This window comes from Danio rerio, chromosome 25 (genome assembly GCF_052040795.2).
Source record: "Danio rerio strain M-AB ecotype USA chromosome 25, GRCz13ab, whole genome shotgun sequence".
Taxonomy (NCBI): domain Eukaryota; kingdom Metazoa; phylum Chordata; class Actinopteri; order Cypriniformes; family Danionidae; genus Danio; species Danio rerio.
The window spans coordinates 14,579,646-14,593,488 of NC_141045.1; the positions used below are offsets into that span (position 1 = coordinate 14,579,646).

The following is a 13,843-nucleotide window of genomic DNA, read 5'->3' on the forward strand; positions in this document are numbered from 1 at the left end:
TTTCCCTTGTTTTTAAAATGAACATTAAAATAAAAGAAATAAAAAAAATTACTTTCATGCATTGTTTCTTTGTTTTCCCTCTTTTTGAGGCTTAAACTGATATTATAAATTTATTTTGATGTTAAATATATAAATAATATATATGAATAACACTATTTTAAATCTGAGCTCTTTTGTACACTTGTATTTTTGGTGCATTGTCATTGAAATGCATTGTTTGCTTTTCATTTCATGAAACAAAAAAAAACTTAATATCTAAAATTACATTTCTTAAATTGACCTTCCTTGCAGAGCCAAGCAATCATTGCAGCATCAGTGCATAAATCACATTTGAGTTTTCTTCCCTGTAGTAAATGACCCACATTTTTCATGCCCTCCCAGCTCTATTGCTCACTTTGCGTTTTTTTTTTTTTTACATAGGCCAATGTCTCCTTTGGGTCATCTATGTCACTCTCTCTCTCTCCCCACTCTCTGAGTCATGTTTTGTGAGCGAGGATGGTCATGCATACTAAAACATGTATCCGCCGCAGCAGCGAGTCAGAGTTCTGTGCCGCAGTGCTGACCCTCCCCAACACTGCATGATGCCTATGTTTTTCTGACCTACATATTTTTCTCTCTCTCTCTCTCTCTCTCTCTCTCTCTCTCTCTCTCTCTCTCTCTCTCTCTCTCTCTCTTCCACACTGTATAGAAATAAGAAGCTGCAGACAACCCTGCGCTTCAGGACTAGATAATAAGAAATGGACAGATTAGATGGAAAGAGGAAAAAGAGAGGAGGATGACAGGAGTGAGGAGAGCAGCTTCTGGTCAAGGTTACGAGTCATTTAATTCCAGCTCACCAACGGTATGAGAAGATTCAATATCAAGGTCAACAGCCGCTCGCCTTTGTTCTGCTGACCCAGAAAAAGAGCTGATGTTTCTTCTCGTGCCATAGATTCCTTTACATGCAGGTCGAACTTAATTACACATTCATTCTCTTTAGGTTGTACATAATTTATTTATAAGCTGCTACACGGTTTGTGAATGTGTATATTTATACAACAGTTCTGTCTTGTTCTCGAATCTGATTGGCTGATAGCCATGTGATATTCTGCAATAACAGCACTCTTACAGCCTTTTCACTCTTGTGTATTACTCCGCCCACACAGAGTGACAGCAGGTCAGTTGACTCATTACAGTTTGACTATTATTGCAGCTGTTGGACAACATAATGTTCTTTTGAGGCTTTTTTAGGCAAGAATTTAAAATTTATAATTTTGGAGATCGGCGGGCCATCAGCCTGTCATATTAAGCAAAGCAAAGATGGTCGTGCCCCAAGATGGCGACAGAGACTGCATAATTAGTCCTTAGGGGAGAAAAACTCAACGTTTTCTTTTCGTATTTTTTCGTATTTACAGCTGATTAAATTATTATAAAACAAGTAAGTGACATTCTAAGTCAATCTCTCTTTTGTGTGCTGTAGTGCTGTATTTATACCACAGTAATCTGCTAGTGTTTGCTTTGCTTTAACTTTTTGGGGGTTAACTATTGTGATCTCCCGATTGCAACAGAGAAATCTCTGTAGACTAAAGGCATTTCATGCCGTTCAGCCTTATAATCTTAAAATGTCAGCAAAATCACTATTTTATCATCACTTTAGAGATTATGCTACAGAATTGTTCAAAAACTAGCTCTATTGTGACGTTTCTTTAAAGCATCGGTTTCTGCTGTTCTGATGTCAGTTGCAGATGTATAAGTATGGTGGAAGAAAGTAGTTCCTCGTACAAAAGGAATTTTGAGACTCTGTGTTTGATTTTTTTTTACACATGATTAAACAACAATTCAAAATCTCAACTGAATCTCTCAAATCAATCTCTCATCTCAGTGAATATAGAAAATATATTTGGGTTTTAATAATAATAATAAAAAATATTTTATTAGTTTTATTCTTTAAAATAAGTGTGTTGTCATCTTTAAGAACAGAAAGAAAAAAATACATTCAAATTCAAATAAGAAGTTGCAAAATTATTTCAACTAAACGTCATATTTTTATGATTCATTTATTAAAATTTTACTTAGTATTTTTCTGCAACATTTTTATCGGGGTGCTTTAATTTTTCCATTTATTATCCCACTTATTCCATAGTCATTTGCCAAGTTTTGAACAAATTAAAAATAGTTTTGTTCCTTACAGAGCAATGTTTGACCAACTTGTCATCAGTTAGACTTCCTACAGTAGTTCCCACTTTGAAACAGTAACAGGTAAACTGAAAGGAAGTGTAAGCATGTGTGTATGAAAATGACATGAGCATTTCTAATAGCTCATATTAACATGTGTTAGCTAATGTAAAGCATATTTGAGTTGTTTTATCTCTATCTGCTTCATTGTTAAGCAAACGGTGTTCTCGAGATTACACAGAGGAATTAAGTCATTGGCAACTATCATTGAGTTACTATGGTTACTAATAATGTTTGAGGGAAGCTTATTTATTTTGAAATGTGATCAAAACTGACCGGAACTACCAGGGCTCTATTTTGACGGTCAATGCGCAGAGCGCAAAACGCAGGACGCAAACGCTTTCAGGGCGTGTCAGGACGCGTTTTTGCTAATTTAAGGACGGGAAAATCCACTTTGCAACGCGGCGCATAGTCTAAAAGGGTTGAGTTTATTTTCTAAATGAGTTATAGGTGTGTTTTGAGAATAAACCAATTAGAATCTCATCTCCCATTCCCTTTAAGAGTCAGCTGCGTCGCACCAAGAGCGCATTCGCTATTTACAGGACGCAAACTAAGTGGGAAAAAATGAGCATTTCACAAGCAAACAGTTAACAGTTAACAGTTTTTTTAACAGAAAACAGTTAAACAGAGCATCTACTGCGTGAGAATGAGAGATAATGGATCACTTTCACTTTCGCTCTTGGATAGGAAAACCTTTACGTACAGACATCAATTAGTCTATAAATAAATAATTTTGTTTGTTAAGCGCAAATATACGTTTCAAAACTATTTCTAAATTCAGTTCTAATTTCCAGCAAACAAATAAATGAATAGTAATAGCAAAATGTGCTCATCTCCTAAAACACATGCTTTGCCCCATATGGTCTAAAACCAGACAGGTGGGCAAATCTAAGCTTGTTCTTAATAAAAAAAATATAAATATGGATATAATAAATAATAATGCTAATAATAATAACATTATACAAAAGCAAATTGTTATGAATGAACTGAAAAAGCCTCCCGAGATGAAGAAGACATAAAAGCAGTGGTTTTTCATATTAATGTAGGCTAGAAAATAATATGTTTTGTAATATTTTAATCCTTTATATTTATATCCTATATCTATTCTTATTATATACTATATATATATCTTTAATATTTACATTTTTTCATATATAAAGATATTTGCCTATTGCTCTCTTGTGCAGCTTAAGCAGTGCGTAAGCGAGGCCCAACTCTGTGCCAGAGTTAAGACCGGGTTAGTTTTGGTCTAATGAAAAATCTATTATAGATTCTCAAAATAGCAACGCGCCAGCGGTCCGCCTCAGAACGCCTTCCTTTTTAGACCAGAACGCCTATGGGCGCACAAATGAGCGCTAATGCATTTGCTATTTAAACAGCGCAGTGCAACACCTCAAAACGACTCTTACGCCAAGCTTAAACTACCAAAAGACTATTGAGCCGCGCCTTGCGCCACACTGCGCTGGGTGTATGATAGGACCCCCAGTGCATCAAACAATTTTATTGCACACCCTCTGGCCAATCATAATCAATAGTTTATTAATGTAAAATAAAATTTAAGAACATGAAACAATGAATGCAATTTGCAATTTGAATGCATCTAAATAAATGCATAATTTATTAATTTTCATTTTAAATGTGAATTTACTGTTTATACTATTTGTATTAGGGTTGTCACAATACTGGAATTCGATACCAATCAGTACTGTAATTTTAAAAACGTCAACAGCTAACATTTGAGCGCTGTTGAGTTCATTTTTAAACAGTGCTGATTTGCCACTGTGTTTACGTGTTCAACAGAAATGACCGTGATTGGTCGTATAGGTCATCAGTTCACCGAACTCACCTCTGTTTACTGAGTCTAACCAAAGATCCAGGGACACTAGAGCATTTTAAAGCTGATAAGATCAATCGATTCATCATTGGATCTCTCGAATGTCAGCTTATAAACAGAGTAGCTAATCTTCACAGCTCCAGTGTTTATACATTTCAGTACTGATTGTTATTAAATTCCAATTTCGTAAACAACACTAATGTGTTTATGTATAAAAGAAACACACAAAACTACAGATATATACTGTAAAATGATATAGGTACAGTCTAATAATCTGAAGTTAAGGTTTGAACTCCAATTTACAGTTTGCATTTCTTTTTATAATTTTAGCACCATGACATATGCAGCGCTGAGATCACCTGACACCTGAGATCATCCTCGTCTCACGCTGCATGTAATCTGTTAACAGAACTGATAAACCGCAGTCAGCTGGCATCCAATTACCGCTCTGATCACAAGCCCACACACACATCACTTCCAGAGGGCTGCTTTTTCAACGTGCCCATATGCAAACACTCACACACAGGCGTCTCTTGTTGGATGTGGAGATGGGGAAATTAACTCCAGGTCAATGCTTGGAGACAGATGGTGCAACAAGACAGAAATCGTGCAGGGCATACTGCTTTGGGTATTGCAGAGAGAAGTGGGTGTAGTTTACTTGTCACACAAACACACTCAAAGAAGGAAAAAAAAGAAACATTTGTTTACTTACGGTTCAGCCCAACATCATGGTAGGTCAGAATAGCTGGCTTGTTGCCCTTGGGAGCGCCACGGATCACCACGTGCAGCATCCCATAAGGGGTTTCAATGTCATGTTCCTGAACACACAAAAACAACAATTTCAGCAAAGAGCCTGAGAAACTGTCAGGATGGATCTAAAATGTTGTGGGAAGTTACTTTTAAAAGTAACATTGGATTACATTTTTTTCAAGTAACTAAATTCAGTACTTAGGTACTTTTTGAGGAAAGTAATGCATTAAGTTACTTTCCCATTACTTTTTTTCATCTGGGCTGGCTTGCTTGTTTGCAGGGCTCCACACAATTATTTCATATTGTCCTAACACAAATCTAAGTTGTAGCTTAAATACCCTAATTTAGATACAACATACTTGGTTAAAAATAGGTTTAAAATGTTTTTTTTAGTTGGAATTTTGTAGGTAAAACTTATTAACTAGACCAATCTCATCCCAGTGTCATCAAGTGGCCAATATTGTGGAAGAATCTGGCATATTGAGCTAATTTTTTGACATTGGGACGAAACTGACCCAATTTTCCAGTTGTAACTTAAATACAACAGTAATTTAGATGCAACATACTGACTTGAAATGAATTTAAAATATTTTTTTTGGTGAAAATTTTGTAGGTAAAACTTAAACTGGACCAATCTCATCCCAGTGGCTAATATTTGGCAAAATCTAGTATATTGAGGTACATATTGACATTGAAACGAGATTGACCCAATTTTCCAGTTTTAGCTTAAATATGACCCTAATTTAGATGCAAATTACTGACTGAAAATGGGTTTAAAAGGTTTTTTGTTGTTGTTGTTGTTGTTGAAAATTCTGTAGCTAAAACTTGTGAACTGGACCAATATCATCCCAGTGTCATCAAGTGGTCCATATTGTGGCAAAATCTGGCATATTTAGCTACGTATTGACATTGTGAGAAGACTGACCCAATTTACCACTTCATACAGGCTAAAATGTGGTGAAATCTAATAAGTCATGCTTTATTTTTTGTATCCAAACACAAACTATAAAATCAAAATTTGTTCCAATCATGTTCTAATTTCAAAAGGCAATCTATACTCAGTAAAATATTGTATATTGGGCTAACTTAAAAATCAAGTTTTAGCTTGTTTAGATGCAACAAATTCAGCTTAACAGTTGTATCTTAACACAAACTAAATAAAAGGAGGCAGTCTGCCAGAAATTCTCATTTCAGCCTGTATGTTTTGACACAAACTAAAACATTGATTTATATTGTAGTTACTAAAAGGGCTGCCAAATTTTTAATGGGCAATAAAAAATGTATTTAATCGAGAGTAAAAAAAAAACACAACTAATTAATATCTTATTAAGCGTCTCCGATTCCTGTTCATAGTCATTTAACACACTTTTAATTGCCATTTCCAAAGGCATTTTAATCTGAACTGACCCACATTCACCGTCAGACTTTACTCCAAGTGGAGAAGCGATGGATGTGTGTTTTTTTCTTGTCCTATAAGGATTATTTCAGAATCTCTAGCTTTCCAATGTTATGCACAAATCCACGCAGACACCTCGCAGGCAGCCCCGAGCTTAATGCAGATCCACAGAGAGACAGGGAAATAAATCTCCTGTGGGCTTTAAGCCCCTGTCAGTGTGTGGTTTTGATGTTAGTGGAAAATAAAAAATAAAAAAATAGTGGAAGCTCAGACCGGATGCAAGTGTATTTGTGCGAGTTAAGGACAGCTGTTTGTGTAACTCTGTGTTCGGGTCAAAATTAAATCTCATAGCAGCTGTCACTGTGTTTTGCAAAATGTCAAGCATGTTTTCTAGACAGACAATATGGAACAAACACTGACGAGATAAACACAAAATCTGACCTAGATATGACAATATTATGCACAAAACAATAGTAAAGCAGTGCGTCGTGAGTTGAAGTACTGCTCTTTTTTAGCTGCTCGTTTTCTTTAAGCTCAAGGTCACACAATCGTCCTTGGATGAGGATTTTTATGATTAGATCGCAGATTTGGTGTCAGTTTCACAATGCACAAACACACATTTCTAAACACACACACTCCAGGTCACTGCAGAGGTACATCAGTGCGCACGTCCCACACGTGGCAGTGTGTTAGTGTGTTAGTGCAAATGGCCACCTCATACATGACTGGACATTTCTGCACAACACACAATATCAGCATCACGCTTTCACCAGATGGAGCTTTTTATTTGATATTTTATTTTATGAATATATCTATTATATTATCTTATATCATATTATATTATATTATATTAAATATAAAAAATTATATATATATATATATATATATATATATATATATATATATATATATATATATATATATATATATATGTTTTATATTATACATTTATGATACAAATGTACACATTTAGCTTTTTATTAAATAATAAATAAATAAGATTTTATTTTAAATGATTATTTTTATTTCAATATAATTACTAAATAACCATTAGGATTGATAAATTGAAATAAATGATAATAAGTAGCCATCAGGCAAGTATAAACATGCATAGATCTGTAATGATGGAACTGGTGCACAATACCAGTTCAGTAGGTCAAGCTAATTATTTCAAGCATGCATAAGGCTAATCAATTAAATATACATTCATTTGGCTAAACAATAAAGAATGACATGATAGCACATGTATTAGTATTAACAAATAAATAAATAAATAGAATCCTGTGTTTACATCCTAAAATCATAGATATCCCACTCACCCCATCCCAGCACTCCGGCATGGTAGCTTAGAGATTGTGTACGCTTGCTTAAAGAAGTGTAGGGAAGAAAAGGAGACGACAAGGTCCTCTCTGGACAATTGCAATCGGATGCAGGAAAGCAAAGAGATGCTGCGGTTGCTACGGCGTCTCTTTGTCTCTCCTCGTCCTGTCAGGGCAGTTTTGCAGCACTACTTGTCCCCTCCCCCGACACATTTCACATCCCACCCCATGCATTCTGATTGGATGACTGCACAAAATGCCAGCATGTGAGTGGCTCAGCTTGGTGTCAATCTAACTCTGTTGTTTTTCATCTGGATTTGCCCCATATTTGCTATTTTCATCCTCCACATGCACAAAACAGCCTTTAATATGACTTCTTGATGCAATTTAATACATCAATAGAGCGCTATATTCCAAAATGATATGCTTTTCTATATAGTAATTCATCATTTAAATAAAAAAAGACACAATACACACACCAAACTAGACAAGAACTCCGATTTCATAAAAAGCCTTAAGCATTACTGTCAATGTGGCTTGCTTTGTGACAGTGTTTGTGTGTGTGCGCTTCCACAGGAGCACGTGATAAAGCACTCGAGGCTCGTGGCCCACTTTTGAGGCATGGATGTGTTTACATGAGCTATATTCTATATTATACAGCCTCTGAATTTGAAATCCGCACAGTTTTGTCTATTACAACTGGATGTGCTGGCTTTTCTTTGTGGATGTGAAAGATTAATCCTCGTGTGCCTGACTTTGCTTTTGCAGTCTCACTTAAACGCACAAACTCTTCCCTTCTCTATTGCAAGTGTCATGCACAGGTGTAAATGCTTTTGCACTGTTGTTGTCAAAATAGAACGCGCCATACTTGTTACATAGTATGCACATGAACAGGTTTTTATTTAGAGCTCATTATCACTTTTTTGGGTTTGGTATTGTTTCTGAATAAGGTAACACTTTACAATAAGGTTCATTAGTTAATGCATTTAATAACATGAACTAATCATGAACAACACTTGTACAGCATTTATTAATCATAATTGAACATTTACTAATGCATTATTAACATCCAAACTCGTGCTTGTTAACATTAGTTAATGCACCGTGAGTTAACATGAATTCACAATGAACAACTGTATTTTCATTAACTAACGTTAACTTGAATTTTGCCTAAGTAATGTTTTATTCAGTACCAAACTGTAAATAATTACATGGCTGGCTTAAATTTTTAAAAATGAATTATATTAATGACTTACTGTTACAAGCACCAGCGATCTAGCCCATGCAGACCACTTAGAAATCTAAATCCGCCATTATATGGACTACAAGACCCAGTCATGCACTGCACACACACACCTGCTCTAGGTCTCCATTGATAAGACTCACACAGCAGAACTGATTCCATGGACCATAAAGTCAGCTCACAAACTCACAGAAGTTGCTGAGTCTTGTTTGTACCGTTTGTGAACATTACAACATGCTTTCCTTGCCTTCCATGTTTTTGAATCTTGCTTTGTTTTGTTTGTTTTACCCTGTCTGCTGCCTGCCTTTTGGCCATCCATCTGTTATATGACCACGACTTGGGAATTGCCCGTATACACCTGTTTGCTCCTGTGTTGACTGTTGCTTGCCTGACCATTCTCTGCATCAGGCACGTGCACACATAGGGCTCAACCTGTGCAGTGCACATGCCCTTTTTAGTCTTGGATAGAAAGTGCCCTTCCAAAATGATCAAAAGTGCCCCCGCGACGCGGCACACCCTCGGTCCCGCCCTTCAGTAGGCGCGCGCGACAACACCGCTCTTCAGAACGCGCGCAACAACAATCCCCCCCCCCCCCCCCCCCGCTCTTCAGAACGCGCGCAACAACAACAACAACCCCCCCCCACCACCCCCCCCCTACCCCCCCCCCCCCCGCTCTTCAAAAAATTTCTCCTGCACATGCCCTTTGGATGGTCTCTGCACGGCCCTGCTCTGCATCATAAACCTGCATTTGGATCCGCACTTCCTGTTGTCAGCCTCTACTTCACATTACACATATCGTCACCTTAGAATTATAAGGTTTTATCTGACTTTTTTTTTTATTGAGTTATTCACATATTCTTATTAAATGACAACTTATTGTGTGATTTTTTTATAAGTTGTTTACATTTTAAGACTTTTTATTTAAAAAACAATAACGGTTATTTTACTAAGTTGAACTCTAGCTTGGCTCTATAAGGTTCTTTCTGTTAGCCAATCAGCATTTTTTAATGCATTTTACATGGTTGAAAAAGAAAAAAGTATTAAAAATTATATTAAAAGTTATATTAAATGTAAAATATTTTTATTTGTGCATACAGTATATAGTCAGTGAAATATTTTTCAGTGTTTATTAAACTCATTTGCTCATTGTCTTTTTTCTTTTAAAGTCTTTAAATTGGATATTAAGCCACGAATGACAAATACTTTATTTAATTCATAGGGCAAATAATCCAATAAAAATAATTTAATAGTTTATATAAAGCATAAAATGTAATAAATATTAACATATTAATCTGATAAAATTAATATCTGCACTGGACAAAATACTTAGTATAGTATGATTAATTTGAACACGAAAAAAATTCATCCTAAAACATGAAATAAATGTTATAGAAAGCTAATTTTTTGCTTTCTCAAGCATCAACATATTGTTACAACACCAAATTCAATATTTTTTGATTGTATTTCTTAAAAAGTAATGCTTCAATAAATGATCTGCCAGACAGAACCCTTATAATTCCAAGTGGAAAATTACTTATTATAATTAGAAGGTTCTATCTGCATGTATCGTGGTTTATTTACTTAGTTTGCAAATGTAAGAGAACTTTGATAATTTACATGTAGAGTACATTTAGGGTCTCTGTCATGTTAATGTATGAAAGAGAACTGTTTCAACACGCAAATCAACACGCATGTTGTTTGCTATATAGAGTGCAAAAACTTTGAAGCTCAATATCTCTATATCATTCAGAACGCAGATAGAACCTTACAATTCCAAGGTGATGATATATTAGGCAAAATCTGCGAGCACAGATATCTGTAGATTTCTGCAAAAAAAATTTTAACCCATCTTGGAGTTTATTTATTTTCTAATGTAAATGTGTGTAAATATATGTATTCGGTTTTCAAGTCAAGTCAAGCTTTATTTTTATTCCGCTACATGCGTGGACATACAGAGAAACGAAATATCGTGTCTCGCAGGACAACTGTGCTACATTAATTAATCATAAATATAAACCCAACACTGGACATAAGAGGTATTTTAAATAAGAGCTATTTTATAATAATTGTCATTGCAGTAATATAATTAACAAATATGCAAATGTTTATATGATTTTTCCAATCAAGTTTGTAATGTAATATTTATGTCTTAAGTATATAATTCTGTCTTTTTTAGTAGATAGATTATACACTGAAAAAATGACTTTTGTTGCTTGTTCAAACTACTTACTAAACTACTGTACTAGAGTTGAAACAATGAAATTCTTAAGGCTTTTTTTTTGATATCTTAAAAGTTTTATGTTCAATCCAACTACATTTTTAAAAACTACTGTGTTGAGACGTAAAGAAAATGTGTGAAACCCAATGTTTTTTTTACAGTGTATATGACTAGTTTTGTTTACTAAACAAGTGCACTTTGCATTGTGAACTATAATTAAAAAATTTTTGCGTTTGTTCTATGTTTTAAGTTACTGTATTCCCAAAATAATACAGCACAAAATTCTGTGCAGAAATAACAAAAATGTACACAAATTCTGTCTTGGCCTACATGAGTTATTTTAAGCAACACAGGCTCATTAGAAACTGCAAAATCATACTTAAAAATACATTTGACTGCCATTTTGAGGCAAAATGAATGCTACGGGATATATAACGTCAACAATCTTTGTTTATTTTCTCATTAATGATATTCACACGAAGGTAATATTGATGATTAAAGGATTATTTTTATGTGCAACATCAAATAAATACAACAAAACAATTCAATAGTGTCTTTGTTTTTAATTTAATACATCACCAATCTTTCTCCACATGAACCACTTCTCTGGCATAATCAGTTAGCGCATACTTGTGATGCAAAACTCTATGTGAAACAAGGTAAAATTGCGGTCGCAGTGCACTTTAGTCTTTTGTTTGCTGTTGAAAACATATATTTGATGGGTTTAGGTCAGTGATTTGATAGGTGATTTGTATGACAAGGCCCACCTTCTCATGAATATGTACAAGAAGGACGTTTATTGGAAAGTATATCAAAACATAACATTTCAGATTCACACAAATGTAGACAGCGCCCTCTGGTGGATTTATCATTTGAAACCTGTAGTAAAACATACCATGTACCATGTAGTGAAACTAAGCATGTATTTCCAATGAGCCTGGGTTGATTTAAACTTAAAATACAATAAATTTACTTTAAAACAATTTATTTAACTCCAAAAATTAAGCTAGAAACATAAGTTAATTCAATAAGTTATACTTATATAAAGTTATTTATATATATATATATATATATATATATATATATATATATATATATATATATATATATATATATATATATATAATTAACATAAAAACATATATTGTTGTGACATATTACTCATATGTAGTGCACAAGAGTGATTTAAGTTATACTTATATAAAGTTATTATATATATATAATATAGTCCCATATAATATAATATAATATAGTTATTATATATATATATATATATATATATATATATATATATATATATATATATATATATATATATATATATATATATATATATATATATATATATAATATAGTCCCACTAGTGCTAATATACAGCCACACCCATATATATATATATATATACATATATATATATATATATATATATATATATATATATATATATATATATATATATATATATATATATATATATATATTTATATATATATATATATATATATATATATATATATATATATATATATATATATATATAATTAACATAAAACATATATATTGTTGTGACATATTACTCATATGTAGTGCACAAAACAATGCTTGATAGTATTAAATAGTTTATTTTATTGTAAAGCAATTTTTTGGTTCAACAAAATCTTAAAATGTACTAATAAACTTTATATTTATATAAAATCAAATACAAAATGCAACAAATTTTCATAGATCCACTATCATATAGCGTAAGCCACTTAACCCAATTACATTAATTTAAATAAAAACAAATAATAATAACAGCAAACTAGTTTGTATTCTTGGTGTTTTGCAAACCAATTTCAAATTTTAGCTATTATTTTACAGAAATATGATCATATTTGATCAAAAAAGTACTTTTTTAGATGTACTGTATCTCCTCACATACTCAAAAAAAAAAAACATGGTTTCAAACTACTTATTTAAAATGAGCTGAAACAACACATTTATTGAGATTTCATTGGGACAACTTAATTTTTTTATGTTCAACCCACATAAATTAGTTAAAAGTGTTAAGTTAACTTAATAAATTTGTGCTAGGACAACATGAATGACTTGTGTTGAACCATAGTATCATTTGAAATGATGAAGTATACAAGAAATTTCACATTAAATATTGCATTTTGAGAAAATAGTTAAAAGCCTGGTGTCACAGTCACAGTCAAATACAGTGGTGTCTAAAGTGGGGGTCGGGTCCCCTCAAGAGGTCACGGGATAATGGAAGGTAGCTTTGTGATTTCCAAACATCTTGTTAATTTGATTCAACTATTAGAATGACTATATTTTATCCATAACCCACAGAAGATAAAAATAGTAGTTTGTAGTTAGATTTAAAAAAACAAGCTAATTTTTTTCCTCCATTGGATTGCGACCCCTGGGGTCATTATGTTAGATTAAAGACACAGCAATAGGGTCAAATGCAGCAGGTTTATTTTAATGGGACAAAGTTAAACTTTCTGACACCTTCACGGCACTCACGTAGATTAAAAATAAATACAAGCCACAACTGAACATGGTGGATGATCACAGAGTGGTGTTCTCAAAAATTAAATGAAGAATAGACTTGGGCTTGTTGGTGTGTGTGCCCTATTGCGTGTAAGGTTTGTATATTTAAACCACCGGAGAGGATATTGGGGGTTGCGAATCACTTTCATTGCAATTTTAGGGGTCGCTGAAAAGTTTGGGATCATCTGGTCTAATATGCAATAACTTGTCATATATATAAAATTACACATATTTTTTTCATTAAAAGTATTTTATTGTCCTTGGTATGAACAGGCTTTTAATCATTTTTTGTCAAATTCTTTAAAAAATACCATTTTTAATTAGTTTTTAT

At 33.4% G+C, this 13,843-nt stretch overlaps 1 protein-coding gene across 19 annotated transcripts in view; it reads right to left on the minus strand.

Moving 5' to 3' along the window:
- ndrg4 (NDRG family member 4) overlaps positions 1 to 13,843 on the minus strand; it is a 58,187-nt gene that overhangs the window by 23,386 nt on the left and 20,958 nt on the right. For 16 of the 19 annotated variants that reach the window (XM_087311128.1, XM_087311126.1, XM_087311122.1 and 13 more), the window contains one exon: positions 4,761 to 4,866. In XM_087311128.1, coding sequence (XP_087167254.1) covers positions 4,761 to 4,866 — 106 coding nt within the window. Of the gene's footprint in view, positions 1 to 4,760; positions 4,867 to 7,513; positions 7,676 to 13,843 lie in introns of those variants that run through there. The other 3 variants (XR_015525842.1, XM_087311130.1, NM_001045173.2) reach the window with 2 other exon arrangements.